This window comes from Leucopleurus acutus (genome assembly GCF_964270905.1).
Source record: "Leucopleurus acutus genome assembly, chromosome: 19".
Classification (NCBI taxonomy): domain Eukaryota; kingdom Metazoa; phylum Chordata; class Mammalia; order Artiodactyla; family Delphinidae; genus Leucopleurus; species Leucopleurus acutus.
In genome coordinates, this window is record NC_139161.1 from 15486572 (window position 1) to 15507974 (window position 21403).

The 21403-nt window shown below is 53.2% G+C and overlaps 1 protein-coding gene across 1 annotated transcript in view; it reads left to right on the plus strand.

Annotated features, from left to right (window-relative positions):
• MARCHF10 (membrane associated ring-CH-type finger 10) overlaps nt 1–18976 on the plus strand; it is a gene marked incomplete at its 3' end in the record, with an annotated part of 82821 nt that extends 63845 nt beyond the window's left edge. Inside the window, exons 8-10 of the mRNA XM_082860782.1 lie at nt 9370–9483; nt 18720–18837; nt 18933–18976. Of these exons, the coding sequence (XP_082716908.1) occupies nt 9370–9483; nt 18720–18837; nt 18933–18976 (276 nt within the window). The remainder of the gene's footprint in view (nt 1–9369; nt 9484–18719; nt 18838–18932) is intronic.
• Nucleotides 18977–21403: the final 2427 nt, after the last annotated feature.

Consider the following 21403-nt stretch of genomic DNA (forward strand, 5'->3'; position numbering starts at 1 on the left):
TCTCTGAGAAGGTCTGTTACTACACTGGACCACTGGAGGGTTGGAAGACTTGGTTGCTTGGTTGCTGGGGTCCCACTGCTGTCAGGGACGAAGTAGGAAGCTACAGTAGCTGACTGGACACACGGAAATAGGAATAGTCTGGCAAGCTTCATGCCCAAATTTGCTGAAATAATTTAATAACAAGAGAAAAAAATTAGGGTCTTGGAGGAAATAGTCTCCAATTTATATATCAAGTAACTCTGGGGTAACAAGGGACTGCTTTGCTCAAGGTTTAAAGCCATGTAGGAAGCACCTACTGTGTGCTTTTTTTTGTTTTGGCTGTGCTGCTCGGCTTGTGAGATCTTAGTTCCCCGACCAGGGACTGAACTCAGGTCCTTAGCAGCGAAAGCACCGAGTCCTCACCACTGGACCACCAGGGAATTCCCCTACTGGTTAAAAAGGTGCTTTTTAACACCTCGTGAATTAATTCTCCTGGGGTATTTGGATTGAAGTTCTAATACCGTGAAAGAGTTAACCTTAGGTGGGAAGGTGACTTATGCCCAGGATAATAGTTCACTGCCCAATTCTCAGGCAAACAGTCTTCTGTTTAGAGCTGTACTGCCCGAGATAGAAGCCACAAGCCACAGGTAGCGCACGAACAAGTGGTTACTTCCCGCTGAGATGCGCTGTGTTATACACCAAAGTTCAAAGGCTCGGTATAAAAAAAAAAAGAGTAAAATATCGCATAAATAATTTTATATTAATTATGTGTTGAAATGATAACATTTAAAATATACTGGGTTAAATAAAATATATTACTGAAATTAATTTGACCAGTTTCTTTTTACTACTTTAATGTGACTCCTAGAAATTTTCAGGTTACATACGTGGCTTGCATTGGTGGCTCCGACTGTATTTCTACTGGGTGGTGGTGCTGATCTGGAAGATGCCTTGAACCGCATAAGCAGTCAGTAGATATTTTATCAAAAGAAAAGAGCCCATCATTACCATTAAAATTCAAGACTGACCTCCCTCCTCACACAATTAGGAAAAACATGATGAATAATCACGACAGTAAAGCACATAATTTAAAAACTATAAAATCATTGTTAGCAACTAAAATGTCACTCTTCAGAGGAGTCACTTTGGCTTTCAGATCTTTAGCCTGTCTGTATCCAGACCTTTTGTTGCAAAAAGCACAGCTGAGTCAAAGTGGTGCCCGTGAGTGTGGGCAATCCTGTAGCTACCTTTTTAAAATCCTAAGGTTGCTAGACAAGAAAGGAAGAAAGGATGAAAGGAAGGAAGGAAAGGGAGGGAAGGAGAGAGAGAGCGAGAAAGAAGGGAAGGAGAGAAGGAAGAAAAGAATAGAGATTTGAGCAGCACAACCAATAAGTGTGACATAATGGACATAACGCCATCCCAGCCTTGAAGGCTGGGCGTCAGGAAGTTGAGGGGAGGGAGGCGGAGAGAAAGGAAGAAAAAAGTAGTTTCCTGAGAAAACAATTCAGTATCTTGAGTCCCTACATTTTGAGGCCTGAGGGTCTCAAATCACTCAGTCGTAACCCCCAGGCACTGAGAGCTGAGATGAGAAACAGAAGCGACTCACATTCTTGGACCCTGGGGATGCTGTAGTCAAACAACTGAAAGGAACCAGGCCCTCTGAGTGCCTGAGGTCAGGGTGCCAGCTAGATGCAGACAGCTTCTCTGAGGTCATTTCAAAGAATGGATTATTTCAGGGAGTGGAGCCTGCGGGACTTCCCGGGAAGGACAAGACCAGGCAAGGCCGGGTTACCCGAATCCCACCAGCATATTCTGCAGGCATCACCACCTCCATGCAGCCCAGGGGAAAGCCTTGTCTAGTAAAGACCCCTGTTGGTCCCAAGCATTTTCACCTTGTTCTCCCTCTGCGAAGCTGCTGCCGCCACCACATACTGCTGGCTCACCAGTGGCACTTGCAGAACTGGCTCTCTAACAGCAGCTTTTTCCAGTTGCACAAAAATGTGTGCATGCGTGCAGCCCGAGGCAGCCCACCCCGCCAACTTTGACAAAGTTGGCACACGAACTTTGACTAAGATGTGAACCTAAATCCTATTCCCTTCCCCAGAGAGGCCCTGTGACCTTGAGGAAACTACACCAACTCTGGATATCTCAGTTCTCTCATCTGTAGGAAGTGGGAGATGATAAGTCCTACCCCGAAGGATTGGATGTAGGAAAGGACCCCAGTACATCACCTAAGACAGTGCCTGAGCAGAGAAGATTCTTGGTGAATGAGAACCGTCATATTACAGCCCCAGAGATGCCTGACCTCTTTAGACTCAAGGGAGAAAGCTAAGGGTACCCGGACCAAGCCAGAATCCATCACGGAACAAAGCCAACTGGCCCCCACAGGGGTCATACCTGTAACCTCGGCCTCACTGCATCCTACCAGCTGAGAGAATGGGCTATGAGCACATTCTAAAAAGAACCGTGAAAGTAATCGTGTCAGCCAGGGTCTGGGCAGGAAAGAGATGGTGGCACGTGCACAAGGGGCGAGTGGTGAGAGCTGAATGAAGGGCCAAAATGTGGATAGTAAAAGCAACGAGGAATGATTAGGCACTCCGGGACCGACAACTGACCACCCCTAGGCCTGGAGTGACAAGGGGAGGGGGCAGTTATCAGGAGGGCTGTGGCTACAGGAGAGAGCCACCACCAGCCTGCGACCTTCAGTAGGGGAAAGCTGCCATGGCCACACCACTGCCCAGCAGAGAGGGGACGAGGGGAATAACTACCCCAGCCCCTCTCTCTTCTCCCGCCCTCTGGTCTCCAGCTAGGGTCTCCCATTGGCTGAACCCAGTGGGGAGCCAGAGGACAAGGGGGCCTAGTTAACGCAATCCATTGAGACCAGCCAACGATGGGCCACAGAGCAGGGTGGAAAGTGTATCTGGAGGGGAAAATGGAAAATATCCAGCACAGTAATTACAGGACATAGAAGCAGAAGAGAGTTCAAATTAGTTTCAGTGAGAACTTGACAGGCTGTCAAAGCCTTTTGAAAATGCCCTTCATTATAATCACAGGAAGAAATGAGATTGACAGACCCACCCTGGTGGGAGAACAAAGGTCCCAAGAACCAATGTGCAATATTTATCTGCTGATGGAAAGCAGTTCGGCTCACACTTTTACAGCAGTTCTGTTCCGATGGCCCGTGGTGAATTCAGTGCTGTCTGTCTGCTAACAGTCTGAGTTAAACTTGAGACACTAGGGAAGTGTGACTTCGACAAGTTCAGAAACTCTCCATGGATGAAGACCAGAGTAACTGTCATTTAGCACAAAGATAACAAGGATGGAATACAATCTCTGCTCGTCCCCAGGTGGGAGACCCTTGACCCTTGGAGGCTGATGTGCACACCTGTGCTTCTGAGGTGCAGGCCCTTCTTCCGACTCCCAAACCCTGGCTCCCCTGGGCCCTCTAAGCCAACCCTCAACGCCGTTCACTCCTTGGCAAATGGGTTCCCTTCTTGAGAAGTGGGGTAGCTGATGCCAAACGCAGACATGTACCCAGAGAGGGTCAAAACCAGAAGAGGCTTAGAACTGGTTTCCGCTCAGACTGGCCTGCACTTAACCTCAACTCACTAACGAGCAAACTAACTCACTAACTTATTTTCTTGTGCATTTTTCACATTTAGATTTTTTTTGGTTTTCCTTAGTTATAAAAATCACAAACACACAAAAGTCTCCCATAATTGAAATTAACATTTAGCTGCATGTCTTTTTTTTTTTTTTCTATTAAAATACTGATGCCTAGGCTCAGCCCTGGAGATTCTGATTTAATTAGTCTGGGATGGGACCAGGGGTCAATTTTTTTTTTTTTTTTAAGTGTGGAAAAATACACATAACACAAAAGTTTAACTCATTAACTTTTTTTTTTTTTTTTTTTTTGCGGTACGCAGGCCTCTCCCGCTGCGGAGCACAGGCTCCGGACGCGCAGGCCCAGCGGCCATGGCCCACGGGCCCAGCCGCCCCGCGGCATGCGGGATCCCCCCCGGACCGGGGCACGAACCCGCGTCCCCTGCATCAGCAGGCGGACTGTCAACCACTGCGCCACCAGGGGAGCCCAAACTTTTAAGACACATGTTGAGTGCCTGCTGTATGCCAGATACTGTGCTGGGAGATACAGCAGTGCCCACGGTCAACACAGTCACTGCCGTATAGTGGGGAAGTGGACCAGCAGGCAGGGACCCCGGTGTGGGAGGATCAGAGCAGGGGGTAGACGAGCAGCTGTGGACACAGCGCAGAGAGGCCTGACCTGCTCTCAGGACCAGAGAGACCCTCCCCACAGAGGAGCCTTTTAAGACCGGAGAGGAAAAAGAGTGAGCCCTCCACGGCAGAGGCTCTTGAGGGCAAAACCTTCTACTCACGTGGGAGACAGACACCTCCCTCAGCCTCTGACCACAGGCGGTGGACACACCCAGCAGGTGCCCAGTCCGCACGCTAAGGGGTCTCTGAGGTGCCCCTGGGCTCGGATCAGTGTATGTTTTCCGGGTTTGGTTCATTGCCGCCCGTGGCCTCTAACACTGAAATCCGATTATCCCTCCACCTCTCAGACTCTGAGCGGTTCCCTTGGGCCCCGTAGGGTCAAGGCTTGTTACCAGACTTGGAGCAGCTAGATTAGGAGCTCCTATAGGCCTGGAGAGCGGCCCCCTGAGGCTAAAGCAGCTGGAGTGGGGGGGTGCCCAGGACCTGGACTAAGCACCTTGGGCTACGGGCATTTCGTGGTCCAGCCACTGGCTGGCAGCAGTTCACCCCCGCCCTAACTCAGAGATGCCTGAGGGCTTCCCCGGTGGCGCAGTGGTTGAGCGTCTGCCTGCCGATGCAGGGGACGCGGGTTCGTGCCCCGGTCCGGGAAGATCCCACGTGCCGCGGAGCGGCTGGGCCCGTGAGCCATGGCCGCTGAGCCTGCGCGTCCGGAGCCTGTGCTCCGCAACGGGAGAGGCCACAACAGGGAGAGGCCCGCGTACCGCAAAAAAAAAAAAAAAAAAAAAGATGCCTGAAAATTAAGCCCAGCAGGCGTTCCACACCCACCGCCCACCTCCCAGCAGTGCTGCCCGCGAAGCAACCCCACATCTTCCCATGTGCTCTTTAACCTGGACGTGGGACTCATGCTTGACTGACTGGTTGGTTGATTGGTTTCTGAGTGGAAGGAAGAACTCCAGGATGACAGCAGGTAGAGCTCCAAGGAACATTCCAGGTTGCAAAATGGACCAGGAGAAAACAGGTTTAAGAAAAGTTTAGGCCATAGATTGTACATTCAAATGCCATAGAGGCCAGGCAGATAAACAAATGATCAGAATCTCCCAAGTGGCATCAATTGGGAGTGGTGGCCATTGTGACAAAATTGCGAATACTCTCTCCAACGGAAGAAGTTCATGTCTGTCCTTCTTCCCTTCCTTCCTTCCAACCAGAGCACATCCACAGGCCAGATTCAGATTACTGGGTACCAACTGTTGATCCTTAGTTTAAAGCAGGGGTTCTCAAAGATGGGTGGTCCCCAGACCACTAGCAATAGCATCACCTAGGAATTCATTAGAAATGCACATTCTTGGGCCCCACTCAGACCCACTGAATAAGAATCTGGGGAAAAGGGTGCCCAGCAACTGCATTTTAAAAGGCCTTTTCAGTAATTCTGATACATGTTAAAGTTGGGGCCACTAGAGTCAATAGTCATCACTGGTCCAAAATTATACATTTTTTCCTCATTCTTTCATCTGTGCATGTATTTATTGAGCACATACCATATACCACGCATGGGCTAGGCACTAGGAGCACATGGGAAGGGCAGGGGCAGGCAAGGCACATGAGGTCCTTGCCCTGAGTCCTAGCTTTAGCTCTTGCCTCTTGTTGGATGTTTTCTCGGTTTTGCGAAATACCACGTCCACTCGGATTAGCTCATTTTGCCATAATGCCTTGAGAAACAGGCAGAACAGAGGCTACTTCTACCCGTTTATCAATGGAGTCCCTTTGTCCATGCACAGTTAAAAGTCTGCCCAACCTCGCAGGGCGCGGTGGCCCCAGGCTGCCTGTTCTGGGGGCCCCCTGTGCGGCGGAGGCGCGCCCTTGGCCCTGCCGCACAGGAGGGGCTCAGAGGGCCTCCGGCTGTCATTGCTCAGAAGCACAGGCCTGACTCGCTCCATCCTGGCCTCAGACAGATGTCCTCGGACACACGCAGTCACCTAATCACCCTCACTCCTGGGAGCATCCCCTGAATATATGTGAAGACTTGACAGAACGTTCAGCCAGGCTGTCTGTTTCTTCGAGCGGATTGTGTTGAGAATTTCCACCCGTAGCAAATCTCTTGACTGAAATGAATTTTAACAAAATGAAGGGGCAGGAGAATAGGAAGAAAAACATCTGGCAGGTGGGCCGAGTGCTCCCGAGCCCCCGTCCACTGCTTCACATGCCTCTCCCTCCCCTGAAAGTCTCCCAACGCCCATCCCCACCTCTGCTGCTGCATGTGGGCAGCAAAGGGCGATGCAACTGGGTTGGGGCGGGGAGGGGAGGGAGCAGCTCCAGTAAATAACGCTCCAAAAACTAGCTCATTCTGCCCTGAGCGAACAAACACCATGGACGGAACTCTTTCTGGTAACAAATCCCTCCCACTTGTGGCTCTGAGTATAGAGGACGACTCTGAGCTGACTATGAAATGCCTGCACTGATTGGCTGGCCCAGCCCTTTTGTCCAGCATCACAGGCTCTGCAAAGGGCACACATAAAGGAGCTGGGCCAGTGAGATTTATGGTACCGAGTAACAGGTTCCCTCCCACAGACCAGAGAAGAGACACAATCTGCTGGAAGTGACTTTTCAAATGATCTGCAGAAAACATTAGTGGAGATTTTCCCATCTGCATGCCTCCGGGTCTTATGGAGTCATAAAAAGTAAATGATTTCCCTGAACGCTGTGACAAACCTGATAGTTCCAAGCCATTTTCTAGCTGATTGATTTGCCATTACGCATCGGAGTGTCTGTGAGCAGAAAGGCTTCCTGGCGAAGCGAGCGCTGGGGCGAGGGAGCCATCGGGAGCTCACAGGAGGCCGCCCGCACCGGGAAAAGCGAATGAGGGACAAGGCTTGGTTTGTGTGGAGGAGCTAAACGGTAGGTAGTCTGGGAAGGCTTCCCAGAGGCAGTGGCTCCTGAGAAAGACCGCAAAGGAGGCACCAGCTCTTGGGGAAGATGGGAGGAGGCCATTAACACAGAAGAAAAGTAGCAACAAGCAACCGCCTCTCTGCCTGCTCTAGGCCAAGGTCAGGAGAGAAAGGCTAAAACAGGAGGCAAACCGCTCAGGACTGTTGACTAGAGCCTTTAAAGACGGGTCTGTAGGGTGGTGGAGGGGTCTTGAGCAGTGACCTTGGGGCCAGCGGTCACCAAGATCTGGAGCTGGCCCCAATGCAGAAGGAAGAGCAAATCGATCTTTGCTCAGCTTGGGCACCTTTTCGGGCAGCTGTTTCGTCCTAGAAGAGGTGTGTTCTGCGCCAGCTTCCTGAGCTGCCCTCGACGGGATGGGAACAGGATGATGGGCCTGTGAGGCACCTCAGGCCACCGAAGAAGGAAGGAGGAGGCACTGAGATGCTCACTGGGTCAAGTCCGAGCTTCGGTTCTCCTGGGAAAATGGTGCCGAGCTTTCCCAAGGGTGATGTCAAGCGCCATGCCCTCTGCAGGGGATTTTGCGCCCCCAGGGCTTCCTGAGCACTGTTTGGCCCATCCCCGACCCTCCCACCCTGGAGATTGGACATGAGGACAGATGGGGGTATAAAGTGGCAGGCAAGGAGGAGTCATCACTATTCCACGAACTTATTGAGGGTCGATGCAGGTCCACAGGGTGAGGCTCTGGAGGACAGACGCCCAAAGGAGCCGAGGACAGAGGCACCGTGGTCATCCAGACAGCCAGATCCTCCCTGGGAACCTCCCTGTGCTCTCAGCACCAGTGAGAAAAATACAACTCAACCCACCCACCGAGAAAAAGCAAAAACATTAACAAGTGCGAAATGCTGCGTACAGAGTAAAGACAAATGCTTAGGACTCAGGGGGGGAATGACTAGATCAAATGAGGGTATCGTCAGGAAGCCTTCTGCAAGGAGGTGACACTGTGACAGCTGTAGAGGAAGTCGTGCACACAGCCTTAGAAAGGTGGAGAGTGGCAGAGGAGCATATGCACAACAGAAGTACCAAAACAAGCCAAGAGACCACACAAGACAGAGCATGAGCAAAGGCCCTGAGGTTCACAGGGCACGCCCTCTCTGGGGGTCAAATGATCATAGAACAGCCAGGGCGGGTGGGGAGTCGGGGAGCCCCTAGGTGAGACCGTCGTTAAGCCCATCTGTAAAGGGAGAAACGTACAGAACTAAGGCCTGAGGCCCTTTCCCCGGGCAAACGAGGGATCTAGGAAAATCAAGTGCCCCCTCCCACCCCCGTGGCACCTGTGCCCCAGATTCCCCTACAGACAAGTCTGCCTTCCTAAGACACACATCTCATCGTGTTTACCTCTCTACTCAGAGGCCAGCAGCTACACACATACACATACACAGTGTGACGTCCAAACACCTCAGTTCTGCCTAACATGGTCTCCCACCTTACCACCTCCCCGGCCCATGCCAAGATTCTTTAAAAATTCAAAACAAACACCCTCCCCATATACTCCAGCCACACCAGTGAGCAGAGAATTTTGCCCAACATATGCTCTGCCCTCTGTGTGTGTGCCAGCATGCAGTGCCTCTGTCTGAAAGGCCCCGACCGCCCCCCACAGCCACCTACCGAAGTCCCTCCCATCCTTTAAGGACCAAAGATGCCATCCCCCACGTCACACGCAACCAGACTCTTTCCTCCCCTTCGCATCTCCCTCGTGGCCATTGACACATCCAGCTGCTACCGGAGCCATCTATGAATGAGGCGCTCTCTCCCACATCACAGGAAGGGGCCCCAGCAGGGAGATGAGACCTTTTGCCCTGTGTTCTCCAAACACCCAGCTCAAGGCCGTGGCAGGTAGCTGCTCAGTAAATGTCCACGCGGACTCCCTGGTGGCACAGAGGTTAAGAATCCGCCTGCCAATGCAGGGGACACGGGTTCAAGCCCTGGTCCGGGAAGATCCCACATGCCGCGGAGTAAACGTCCACGGCCTGGGGCTAAGCCTGGAGCTTTCTCAAGCATCCCCCAGTAGGCAGTAACGGATTCCAGGATGGCTGCACGGCCTCCACCCTGGATTCCGCTTCTGCTCTGTTCTCCGGTCCTCCAGGACAGGGCTTGCCTTGGGGCTCGGGCTCTCGTCCTATTTCTTGTCCCCTCTTGGCCTGGTACCCTCCACCCCATGATGTAGACCGTGTATATTTTACAGATGAACTTAAGAGCTTCCTTGTCCACATGCAGGCACAACACGAGCTGATGAATTCAGGCTTGTGCCTGGTGTTGCTGCTTCGTCTCTATGGACAGAGGTTTGCAGAACTCATGAGACTCAGCCACGGTCAGGATGCAAGAGAGAGGGTGAGTCTGGCCCTGCCTGGGCCGTCGGGCAGCAGTCCCGCCAGCCTTGCCTCGCCGTTTATGAGATGTGCATCCCCTGAGGTCCTCAAGGCCAGCTGGTGGGATGTGGCACTGTCATCGTTAGGACTAGGACTCAGTGGCTGCTGGGTGTAGGCACAGTGGCCCTCTGGCTGAAAAGTAAGTGACAGTCACGTAATTGTTAAGCAGGAGTCGTGATGAAATGGTCAGGAATGGTCACATAAGCAAGTGAGTGTCTAGGGATATTTGCCCCCCCAGAATAGAGGCCAGCAAGGTTGCGGGGTCTGGGTGTACGTTATGTGTGGATGCCCCCTGCCCAAGCAGGAGGATCCACGAGAAACAGGAACCCTCCCTGCCCCCAGCCGGGGAAGCTGTTTATTTTGCTTTGGATCCTAGGGTGTGTTATTCCAGCGTCTGTGTGTGTGTGCCAAGAAACAAAGGTGCTGATGGGGTCCCATCTGTCATTAGAGAAGTGACAGTGTATTTACCAGAAATGATCATCTGCGGCTGCCCTTCCTTTAATAAGAGAACCGAGGCCCTCCAGGAGGCCCTGTGGCGTGGAGAGAGAAGCCTAGATCCGCTACTCTACCAAAATGCAGGCAACAGACAGGCCGACCTCTGAAATGTACAAGTACACTTGGCTGTTGTCGAGTCAGGACCCTGAGCCCCAAGGGGCTGCCCTCCTGGTTAAATGCCTCCCTGTGGCCAGGCCAGGAAAGAGCACTGGCAGCACAAGGGCACCTCCCTTACCTTAAAGCCATGCCAGGCGCTGACATTTTCTTAGTTGTGGGGTTGCCCGTACACCCCTTGAGGCTTGGAACTCAACCTCTGCTCACATCAGAAGGTCACCACTGGAAAGAAAGCCAGTATGGCAGTGGGCAAGCCACTGACGGGGCCGCGAGACAGCCTTAGTGATGCTCTGCCCCCTTATCTGTTCCTCTCCTCTTCACTTTCCTCTCCGTGTCTCTCCTCTTCTACCTCAAGTGGACAAGAGGCATCTGTCGGCACCAGTCACTGCCTGGAGGCTGGACCCCACTGGCTCCAACCCGGTCCTCCACCATGGCCCCAGTCCTCGCACCACTGGAGGCCGAGGTGATCCGTTTGGAGCCGTCCCCACTAGAAATGCTGGGTTCAAACCATTAATCGTAAGAACTCGAGATCTGTCCCTACATCTTTCTGACTTCAATTCTCCCCTTAGACCCTAAGCTCTCAATTAAGACAAAAGGCTGGGTCTTTGCCAAAATTGTCTCCTCAGGAATCTCACCCTCTTTCTGACCCAGGCCTGTCCTTCCTTTCACTCTTCCGTAGTTTTAGTGGTGACATAAATTCCTCAGAGAAATACATTTTTTTTGAGAAAGAAGTACAGGAAGCAGGAAATGATCCTTTGTTTAACATGTCTGTAACCTCATTTTCATGATTCCACATCTTTTTAATGAACTTTTTATTGCACACTGAACTTCAAAGCACCTAGGGTTTGAGAGAGGTTACAGATGGCCACAACATCAACAAACAAATGCAAGTGACATTAGCCTCCAGGACTGCAAAGCACACACAAGAAGGCAACAAACAGTACAACCCACTGGATGAAAACCTAGGCCCTAAAGCATTGGCTCTAGAGAACGTTCTGCTAAAAACTATCCTAGAGGAGCAGTAAGTGATGCCAGGAGCAGGCCGGGAGCCAGAGAGGAAGGAAGCAGAAGGGACAGGGCAACACTCTTCTCTCCCCACAAGCTTACATGTAATTTGAGATTCCCTGAAATAGATCTCACCCATTTAAACCACCAAGCAATAACCAGCACAAATAATCAGTTAAGACATACCCGGAGGGCTTCCCTAGTGGCGCAGTGGTTAAGAATCCGCCTGCCAATGCAAGGGACACGGGTTCGAGCCCTGGTCCGGGAAGATCCCACATGCCGCGGAGCAACTAAGCCTGTGCACCACAACTCCTGAGTCTGCGCACCTAGAGCCCGTCCTCTGCAACAAGAGAAGCCACCGCACTGAGAAGCCCGCGCACCGAAACGAAGAGTAGCCCCCACTCGCCGCAACTAGAGAAAGCCCGCGTGCAGCAACAAAGACCCAGCACAGCCAAAAATAAATTAATTTTTTTTTTAATTTTTTAAAAAAAGAGGTACCTGAATGGGACTCGGAAGACAAGTGCCTTCTGTCAAATTCACACTCTTCTGGATTTGAGTCTCAGTATTTTCTTGTAGAAAACACCCACACTCTAAGGGTAACGTTTAGCAAAAGAGAGGCACTACGATGGGAAAGGAACCCTCCTTCCCTCTCCTTCACCTACCAGAACTAAAAAACCCATTCATGCCAGGCTTCTGGCTGTGTCTCAATAAGACACCCAGTGATGAGTGCCTGTCAACGGTAGCGATCATTCATTCACTCCTTTATTCATGCCCTGGCCTGTATCAGATGCTGAGATGGGAATTTGGGAAAATGGCTACCAAACATGATACCATGATGTCTCTTTCTTTGAGGAGCTTATGATCAAGTGGGAAGATGTGACTCACATATTTAGAAAACCAGTTAATAATCAGAAAGTAGCCCTTGGTCAAGAGAACCAACGGACCCACTGAATTCCCAGCGGCTGTGATATTGATAACCCAAGATCTTCCCTGACTGTGGCCTCCTGGGGTTTCCAATGATCCTATAAACAAATAATTTGCCTCCCCACTGAGGCCGTGAGCTTGTTGAAGGCAAAGCCAGATCTTCTACACGTGTCTCCCATGATGCCGGGCACACAATGAATAATATCTGACTGCTGACCAAGTCCCAGGCACTACGGATGCCAGGAGCACTGAGTGCTTACAAACTTGCTAAATTTTGTAAATTTCGCTAAACTGTCAGATAAGGATGCGGTCTGCTAAGGGTTGCAGAGGCAGGGTGGGGGGAGGATGTGGTCACTGGCAACTTGGGACATGGACCCCTTATCTCTTTTGTACATCACAGTCCTCCAGTACCTAGAAAATGCCTGGCACACAGTAGGTGCTCAGTAACCTTCTGATACTCAAACAATGAACTAACGAACCAATACCTGCTTCTCCCAGGAGGCGAGTCTTGAGTTATGTTTTGGAGAAAGTGATAGTACAAATTTGTGGAGAGAAAAAGGTATCCTAGGTAAAGGAACACTCCCGAGTTCAAGGCATATTTATGTATGCAAAGATTTTCTGCGTGCCTACTATGTGCCAGGTTCTGAACTAGATTCTGGGAATACAAAGATGATCAAGACAGGCTTTGGGGACTTCCCTGGTGGCGCAGTGGTTAAGAATCTGCCTGCCAGTGCAGGAGACACGGGTTCGTCCTGTGGTCCGGGAAGATGCCACATGCCACGGAGCAACTAAGCCTGTGCGCCACAACCACTGAGCCTGTGCTCTAAAGCCCGCGTGCCGCAACTACTGAAGCCCGTGCACCTAGAGCCCATGTGCCTAGAGCCCGTGCTCCACAACAAAGAGAAGCCACCGCCATGAGAAGCCCGCGCACCGCAACTAGAGAAAGCCCGCACACAGCAACAAAGACACAATGCAGCCAAAAATAAATAAATTAATTAATTAAAAAAAAAAAGACACGCTTTGCCTAAAAGGGACTCAAGAGTCTAAAGAGACAGACATGTAACCAAGATTATCAAAAAGTGTGCCTTGTGTTATGACAGGAGATGGAGCCATATGTGGAGGAACACAGAACAGAGTTAGAGGACGGGAGGGGCCCCTGTTCTCACCCCCTCCTTCCACTTCTTCTCCAGGACAGACTCTCCAGTCAGGGCCTTCGGGGACACAAGCCAACGTTGCAGAGGGCTTGCTTTTCACCCAGTTAGGTTGTACTCTTTGCCCTCAGTCTTCCCACTGCTTTGGGAGCCTGGTGGCAAAGCTGCTTCCATTATTGCTCTTGTCCACTGATCAGCTGAGGGGGTGATGCTTGAGCTGAATCTCGGACCAGGGTTGCTGGGGAGGGAAGGGCATTCCACGCAGAAGCGAATGCAAAGGCTCAGAAAGGAAAAGACTTGCGCATCTGGGAAAGTCAAGGAGCTGAGCGTGGCCGGAGCTGGCAGGAAGCAAGCAGGATGTGAAGGGTTTGTGTGAAGCTCTGGGAGGCCACTGAAGGCTTTCTAGCCTGGGGCTGGCAGGCTGGGAGATCTGCGTTTCCGAGAGAGAACGCGAGCAGCCATGTGGAGGGTGAACTGGAGGGGGAAAAGCCCGGCTGGGCGGCTGCTGCCCTGGGACAGGGTGAGAGGCCCCACGTGGGGAGCACCGGAGGTGGGGGGCAGGTTTAGGAGGGCACAGAGTGAGGTACAGGCTGAAGGGAGCATTGCCTGTTATTCTCTGCAAATGCCCAGCAGGAAAGTGGCCTTTTCTCACTTCAGCTGTTCACGATGGGAGCGTCTCCAGAGAACACAGCGCCCCACCAGCCTCACCTGATCCCACTTGGGCTCACCCTTTAGTGGGGACACAGGGCTGTCCTGCGGGGTGAAGCTAAATGGGCTTGCCTTTCCTCCCCGTTCTCCCTTTCCGCGCCTACGCGGGACACTCCAGTATTCAGGGCCTACACCCCGGGGCCCCTGTCCTGGGCTTCTTCCTAGCCCTGGGCGTGATCTGTACCACACTCTCCATTCCCCCCAATGAAATGACCCGGGACCCCGAATTCCTCTCCCTGCCTGCCCATAGCAGCTCCCCTAAACCCCTCAAGTGCGTAATCTGCTAAACTAGGTAAAAGAAAGAATCCCTGTCAGTGAGTCAAAAGGCAGAGCGCTGAAGGGCCCCCAGGCCTTCCGTGAGGCCCTCCTGGCGTGAGCGCCTGCCTCTGTCTTCCGCCCCAGGCGCGCTGCACTAACACCTCCCCTGTAGGAAAATGTTCACCTGGATGGGAGGGGAAGGGATTGCAGTGGCTGGCCTGGGGGGCAGGGAGGGTCTCGAAGTAGCTCTGCAACCCCACTGGCCCATTCACGAGTGAGGCTAGATGGACTTACTCTAGGCCCTCCCCATTCACACCTTTTCTACAAAACCGAAAACCCTTGCCTCAGAGGACCGAATCTACCCAAAGGATGCAAGGCCCGGGCTTGGCCCGCAGCTGGGAAAGCTTCCCCACTCACCAAGACGGCGCTTCCTGGTGGCGTGTGAGAGTTGGTTTAGAAAGATGCCATCCCCTGGCATGGAATCTAGAGGCAGGATGAGGTCATCCTAGCTCCTGGTGGCGTGTGAGAGTTGGTTTAGAAAGATGCCACCCCCTGGCATGGAATCTAGAGGCAGGATGAGGCCATCCTAGCAGCCTGGAGAGAATGGAAGCCATTGCTAGCACAGTCCTGATGTATCATTTACCAGGTAACCAGGACTGCTGCTCTAGAAGAAACTCCATCCTTCTCCTGCCCTCCCCCTGGCCTTCTGGTGAGAGGGACCCAGAGACCACAGCTGCCTCCACGCTGGCCAGGTAGTTGCCCTAGTAACAGTGTCCAGCACCCCTTATTTTGTCCCCCAGCCTGTCACAAAGCCCCTCTTGCCCCTGGGGGAAGAGCAGCGGCCCCTCTGCAGCCTGGCACAATGGGCTCCCGTGGAGTACACAGTGTTTCTTATTGTGGCATAAAAGGCCATAAAGTCAGAACAAAGAGGGAGCCCAGAGCCCTGATGGGCCCGCTGCTTCCTGCCGGGCAGAGAATACAACCGATTGTTGAAAAGCCAGTGGTGAGGCAAGTGGCCAGTTAGCACGGCCTTCACCCCACGGCCTGTAAATGCGGTTTGGACCATCAGGATGGGATTCTGCTATTCAGATCAACTGCTGAAAGGAAGCAAGTCTGTTCACGCTGCCAAGTTTAGAAGCCCCGCACCAGCGACGGGGACCTGGGCTCCGGCCGAGGCTCTCATTAGGAGGAGCCTAAGCCCCACAGGCGCTGACCATCGCACTGCCCTTGGCACCTCCGCGCGTTTACTCTGCCCCTTTAAGGTGACGTAAGGGATTCCTAGAACATCCCCGAGACTAGGGAATTAGACATCTGTTCACAATTGCTTTGGAAAAATGATTCATTTTTCATTGTCTCCTTTCTCATAGTTGTCAAGAAATTACCCACAACCCAGACCGGAAGAAAATGAAAGTAGGTTTGGGGATCAGTCCTGCCATGTTGCGGTGTTTGCTAATGTGCTCTCTTTCGGTGACTGTGTTGAACCTAATGGTGTGGAAGGAAGTAATGACCACCACCCAGAGGCAAAAATAACCCCACAAAGCCTGGGAAACTCTAACTGCAGCCGTCGGGAAGGCGTGTCCAAGTATGCTGGATAAGGATTCTAATTCATCCCGAAAGCGAGGGGAAAGGCCAGCAAAGGGAGGACGGCCTCCTCGGGTGTAGGTTAACTTGCTACAGGTTTCTTCCTTTCCCTTTGCTGGGATTCACCAGCGTCCGGCCCTTGGGGAGCCCCTTGGGTTTTCTTCTAAACCTTGGAAAGGCACTGTTTAGCCATTACCTGAGGGGAAAACAGTCATTCACAAGCTAGTACTGGATTTTCTCACTAATTTGGCCCATTCAAGTGGGCCTGTTGGATTCAGAAGTTGAACAAGGAAAACAGGTGTCGGGCAAAGTCAAAGGCGGCGGGACAGCTGTCTTCAAGCGGGTTCATTATCCCATAGAAAACCCAACTGAAGAAAACGTGCTCAATTAAAGCAGGCGGGCTGGCAGTCAGACTTGGGAAGAACTTCTCCATCAGCTGGGAGAACAAACATTACAGTGAACTGGGGGGGGGGGGGGGTGACAATTCCATGCCCAGAGGCTGTTCTGGCGAGAAATTTCACAACTGCCCGCCTTCAAAGGTTTAGAACAGCGATTTCCACGCTGGCTCCGCCATGGGAATCACCTGGGGAACTTACCAAAAGTACAGATTCCTGGGCCCCTCCCTGAGATTCCGTTTCAGGTGATGGGGTGGGCCCCTGGTGATCCTGATGCAGCCGGTCACGGTGATGCTTTGGGAACCCCCAACAGACCCATCTGCAGGAGAAGCTAAACCAGCTCAGAGCTCCGCAGGGTGGGGCCCAGATGACGACCCTACAGCACCCAATCTATTATTCAGGGCGCGCAGTCCCGAAAACCTGGGCTGACCATTTTCAGAGCGGGGGGGAGGGCCCTTCCCTCCGTTCACAAAAGGAACCCGCAGAGTCCCAGTCCCGGGCGCCACCGCGGGGGTCCAGCCGAGCCGGGTGAGGGCCCAGCGCCCCCCTGCGCCCTCGCAAAGCCCTGGGGCCACGCGGGGCGGCCGGCCCGACCCCGGCGCCGTCGCCTGGGCCAACCCCGAGCGGCTGCTCCCCCTCGGGCAGCCGGGAAGGGAGAGCGGGCAGGGAGCTGTGAAGTCTAGGACGGACCTTTGTGTGCGGGTGCACGCACCCGCTCTACGCCCGGCCTTTGGCGAGAGCCCCTGCTCCGGAAAGGGCCCCCGCGCCTCGGCCAGGACGACTCGGTGGCCCGAGGCACCGGACAGGGTCTCGGCGCCGCGCCCGGCTGCACCCCTCCCCAGCGCACGCCCCGGAGGCGCCCGCGGTCTTCCCGGTTGGAGGAAACCTGCTGCTGCCGGGCGCGCCCGGGTGGGTCTGGCTGGGCAGGGGCGACCCCTAGTGCCCAGCGGGGGCCGCTGCCGCCCTGCTGCCTGGGGAGGCCCTGAGCAGGATGGAGAGCCTCCCACCCACACCCCAGCTTGGGGATGGGGAAGGGGCACCCCGGCTACAAGCCTGAGCCCCAGGGAAGGGGGACGTCTCTAGAGGGCAGGAGAAGAGCACCCCTGGGGTGGTGCTTAAAAAGGAGTCTCCGCCGAGGGCACCCTGCCTTCCCGTGTTGCTCTGAGGCAGATGGTCCCCTGATGTCACTTACATCCCTCTTCAGGAAGCTGGGACTAGCTCTAGGATCCACCGCTCCCCCGTCCCGGTCCCAATGTAGGGGCCGCCAATTCTCTCCTGGAAACAGGTCTAGGCCCTCTCTACCTGCCCTGAGCCCTGCACACACCCCAGACGCTGGCAGGGGCAGCCCTGCACAGACACCGTCCTGGCACGCTGGTCGGACGCCGCCGTTGCCTGGCTTCCCGCCCGAGCCATGATCAAGACAGGAGCCAGGGCAGCCAGAGGCAGATCCACATGCCTCCCGCCCTCCCCCGGGGCCACCCTTCTTTGGTCTCCGGCAGCCTGGCATGACTCACCTGGTTGGCAGCGCCCTGTTAAGTTGGGTTGTCAGAACTGAGTCACAGCTGTGACCTGCTGCCCTAGCTCGGTGCAGGTAAACAGGGAGGGAAAAAGGCAGAACATCAGGGCACACCAGGTGACACAAAGAGATGCCAGCCTCTCTGTGGCTCTGTGGTGCCCATGCCAACCTTCTCACCCTGTCCCCTGCACCTGGGAACCGAGGCCACACACAAGATGCCACAGGTGGCGCAGAGGTCAGGGCAGCTGGGCAGAGTCCCTGGTTGGGTGCGCCTGGGTCTAACAACCTGTCACACAGCTCTGTACCCCAGCGCCCCCCCAACCCCGACAACCGCTCCCCAGTTGGCACGAATAACTGTCACCACAGCCACGTCCGAGTCCAGGGAGGGGAACAATGCCTCTGGCAGCCACCAGTACAGGTGTGACAGGAGTAGGCTTGAGAGCCTTCAAGCCAAAGGCTGGGCCAGAGCTCCTCCCCCCCATACATAAGAGTCAAGGCAACTAGATTTGGGGGAAAGAACAGGAGGAGTGAAAGAATGGGGGCAGCTCATGGGGCTGGGGCCTCCTTGTGGTGGAGGTAGATGCTGAGAGGGTCCAGGTAGGGATGGAGGGATAGTAATTACTCCTGCTCCCCTGCCCTTCTTCACCAGTCAGAATCCACTTCCAAATAGGGAGCGCTCACTCAGGCCAATGGGGAAAGAAATGTCCTGAGAACAAGAGTTTTCCCCAAGAATAAAGAAAAGCCCGCACCCCACCCCACATCCTCCACTCTGACCCCACTGCCATCTCCCTGCCTCTTTGCCCTCCTGCCCTCCCTCCCATCACGTGACCCTCTGTTTCCAGCCAATTTGATCTCTGAAAGACTGGGGTTCCTGTTCTCCGCACTGTTCCGGGCACTGTAGTGCACATGCGCACGTGCATGTGTGGGTAGGTGGGGGGTCACTGGGGCTGGGGGAGGAGGGGGCAGGAAGGGCAGAGGTGCCACGCCCCTCCATGCCAGATCCCACGGCCTGCCGTGGCTCCACAGCCTGAGAGATGCTCTTGCTTTCCAGGTTCCGAGTGGAGAGATGGGAATGAAAGTAGCATTTGTGAAAGCAACAGCCCAGTGGTCTAGCAAGGGAGCTGGCCATGGAGCTGGGCGGAAACCTCTCCCCCCAGCAGCCCCCCTACGTCCCCACATGCCTCCCCTCCTGCTTCTCTCTACTGAAACTGAAACCAATGTGTTGGCAATTAGCTTTTTCAACCTCCTGCCACTGTCTTCTCAGGGTCTGGCTTGAGCATCTACAGACGGCAACAGCGGCCGGCCTAGTCCCAGACAGCGCAGACCAAGCGACCTGGGCTCGCTGAGCCCCCGCAGGCTGCCCTGCGGCTGCCCAGAAGCCCAGAAGCCCAAGGGGACCCAGCAGCCCTGGCGGGCCCCGTGGCCTCAGGTCCCCCTGCTGGGGCGCCCATTCAGGCCTCACTCCACCCCGAGTAGAATCCGTAAACCGACTTTATTCACCCAGCTTCGTTTGGTGCTCATTCCAGTCTCCTTGGACAAAGGCTCAGGGCCTCAACTTCCACTTCTCCTTGCTCCCCACCATCACTGCCACGACGGATGACACATCCTGGGGCCCCACGGGCAGGGACAGGCTAGCTGGCCAGCCGCCCTCCGTAGGTGCCCACTTAGGAAGTTTTGGTACATGGACTCCACACTTCTCTCCTAATTATGTCTTAGGGCCCAAAGACCAGATCAAGAGTTAGGATGCAAAAAGGGCAGAGAATTTAGTAAGAAAAGTGTGTGTGTGTGTGTGTGTGTGTGTGTGTGTGTGTGTGTGTCAGAGAGAGAGAGAGAGAGAGAGAGAATCAAAGACAGGTCAAAAAAAAAAAAAGATGGAGGGAATGAACTGCTGATACCTGCAAAAACATTAAGTGAAAGAAGCCAGACACGAAAGACGGCATACTGTATGATTCTACTGAAATGCAATTTCTAGAAAGGGTACAACTATAGAGACAGAGCAGTGGTTGCTGGGGGTTGGGGAGAGGAGCGGAGATTGACTGCGCAAGGGCTCGAGGGGACTTTATGGGGTGATGAAGGGGTTCTAAAAGCTGGTCCATGGTTGTGTTCACACAACTGGATGCATTTACTAACGCTCATTGAACTGTGTGCTTAACACGGGCGAACTCTGTGGTATAATTGTAAAATATGCCTCAATAGATTTGAGAAAGGGTAAGAGAGAGAGAGAGAGGGAAAAAGGTGAAAGGAAGAGGAAGACGGGCTTCCCGTCCCACCTTCAAGACCCGCCCTTCTCAGACCAGGAGTGACCATTGAAGATGTTGCTGCCAAGGGGGTCCCCCAAATAAATGATGATGCCAATAGGGTTTAGGAAAGCTAGCCTTGAATTACATCAAAATCTTGTCCCACTTCTCTGATCTGTTCCACAGTTAGACAGAGACTCAGGGACTGCAAACAAGTCGATTCCACCAAGATCCATGCGCCAAACAAAGGGGCATCTTTGAATGTGAATAGAGCCTAGAAGAGCCACTCAAGTTGAAAATATCTCCATGCTGTACACAAAATTCCTAAAGCCTCAGGTTCCTCCGTTCACAAATGGAGCCCCAAGCCCCGATCATTCTATGAGAAAATGGGTCTCTATTTTTAACCGAACTTTAAGGTTGACTGAAGACAAAAGATCTGTCCAGGAGCCAATACTGAGAAACATCGAAGAAGGGACAACGCATACTTTAAAAATAAGGTTTATAGAGAGCTTGATGGAATGTGAGGCAGTCGGGTAAACATTCCGACAGGCCAAACCCCCAGTAAGATGTGGCAGGGTTTGAGGCAGCTACCCTGAGACCGTTACAGGTTTACATCAGTCCATGTTGGGTTTTGGGAAACTTTATGAAGGATTTACGCACGCAAGCAGGAGTGCCTCCTGTGAGGTCTGGGTGGGGAGAGATGCAACAGAACAGACATCCACCTGCACCATCAATTCAACATCACTGCAGCCCAGGGATCTGCCGGTGGGGCTTCTCATGGCCCGAGGTGCCCTAAGGACCGAGTCTCATTTATTAAAAGACAGTGATGAAAAGGGCTATCTCCCCCCTCTATAACTGGCTAAATATCGCCAGAACCTATTAGAGGCTGAGTCACACTGGATAGGACACAGGGTCTTTCTAAGCCTTTAGCTCTTCAGGCAGTTTTACCAACCATTAACTATGTGCTACGTTGTGAGGACACAGGAAAAATGCACGATGCCCATCTTCTTGGAGCTCAGTCTTACCGGGGCAGCAGGACATATACAGAAAAAGTCAAGCTGAGATGAAGGAGCCCACATGCGCCACTTCCTAGGAGCCGAGCCCGGGGATAAGCATTTTATATTTACCTTTAATCCGCACAATAAGCCTATGAGGCAGGTATTAGTAACCCCATGTTACGTGGGAGGAAACGTAGATTAGGGTTCTCCAGAGAAACAGAGCTAATAGGATAGAGAGAGAGAGAGATAAAGAGATTTATGATGAGGGATTGGCTCCCATGATTATGGAGTTTGAGAAGTCCCACAGTCTGCCATCTTCAAGCTGAGGACCCAGGGAAGCCGGTGATGTGGTTCCAGTTCAAACTGGGCCTGAGAACCAGGACAGCCAGGAGTATGAATCCTGGTCCAAGTCCCAAGGCCCGAGAACCAGAAGTGCTGAGGGCAGGAGAAGAGGGATGGCCTAGCTCAACAGAGAGAAAGTGTGCCCTTACTCTCCCTTT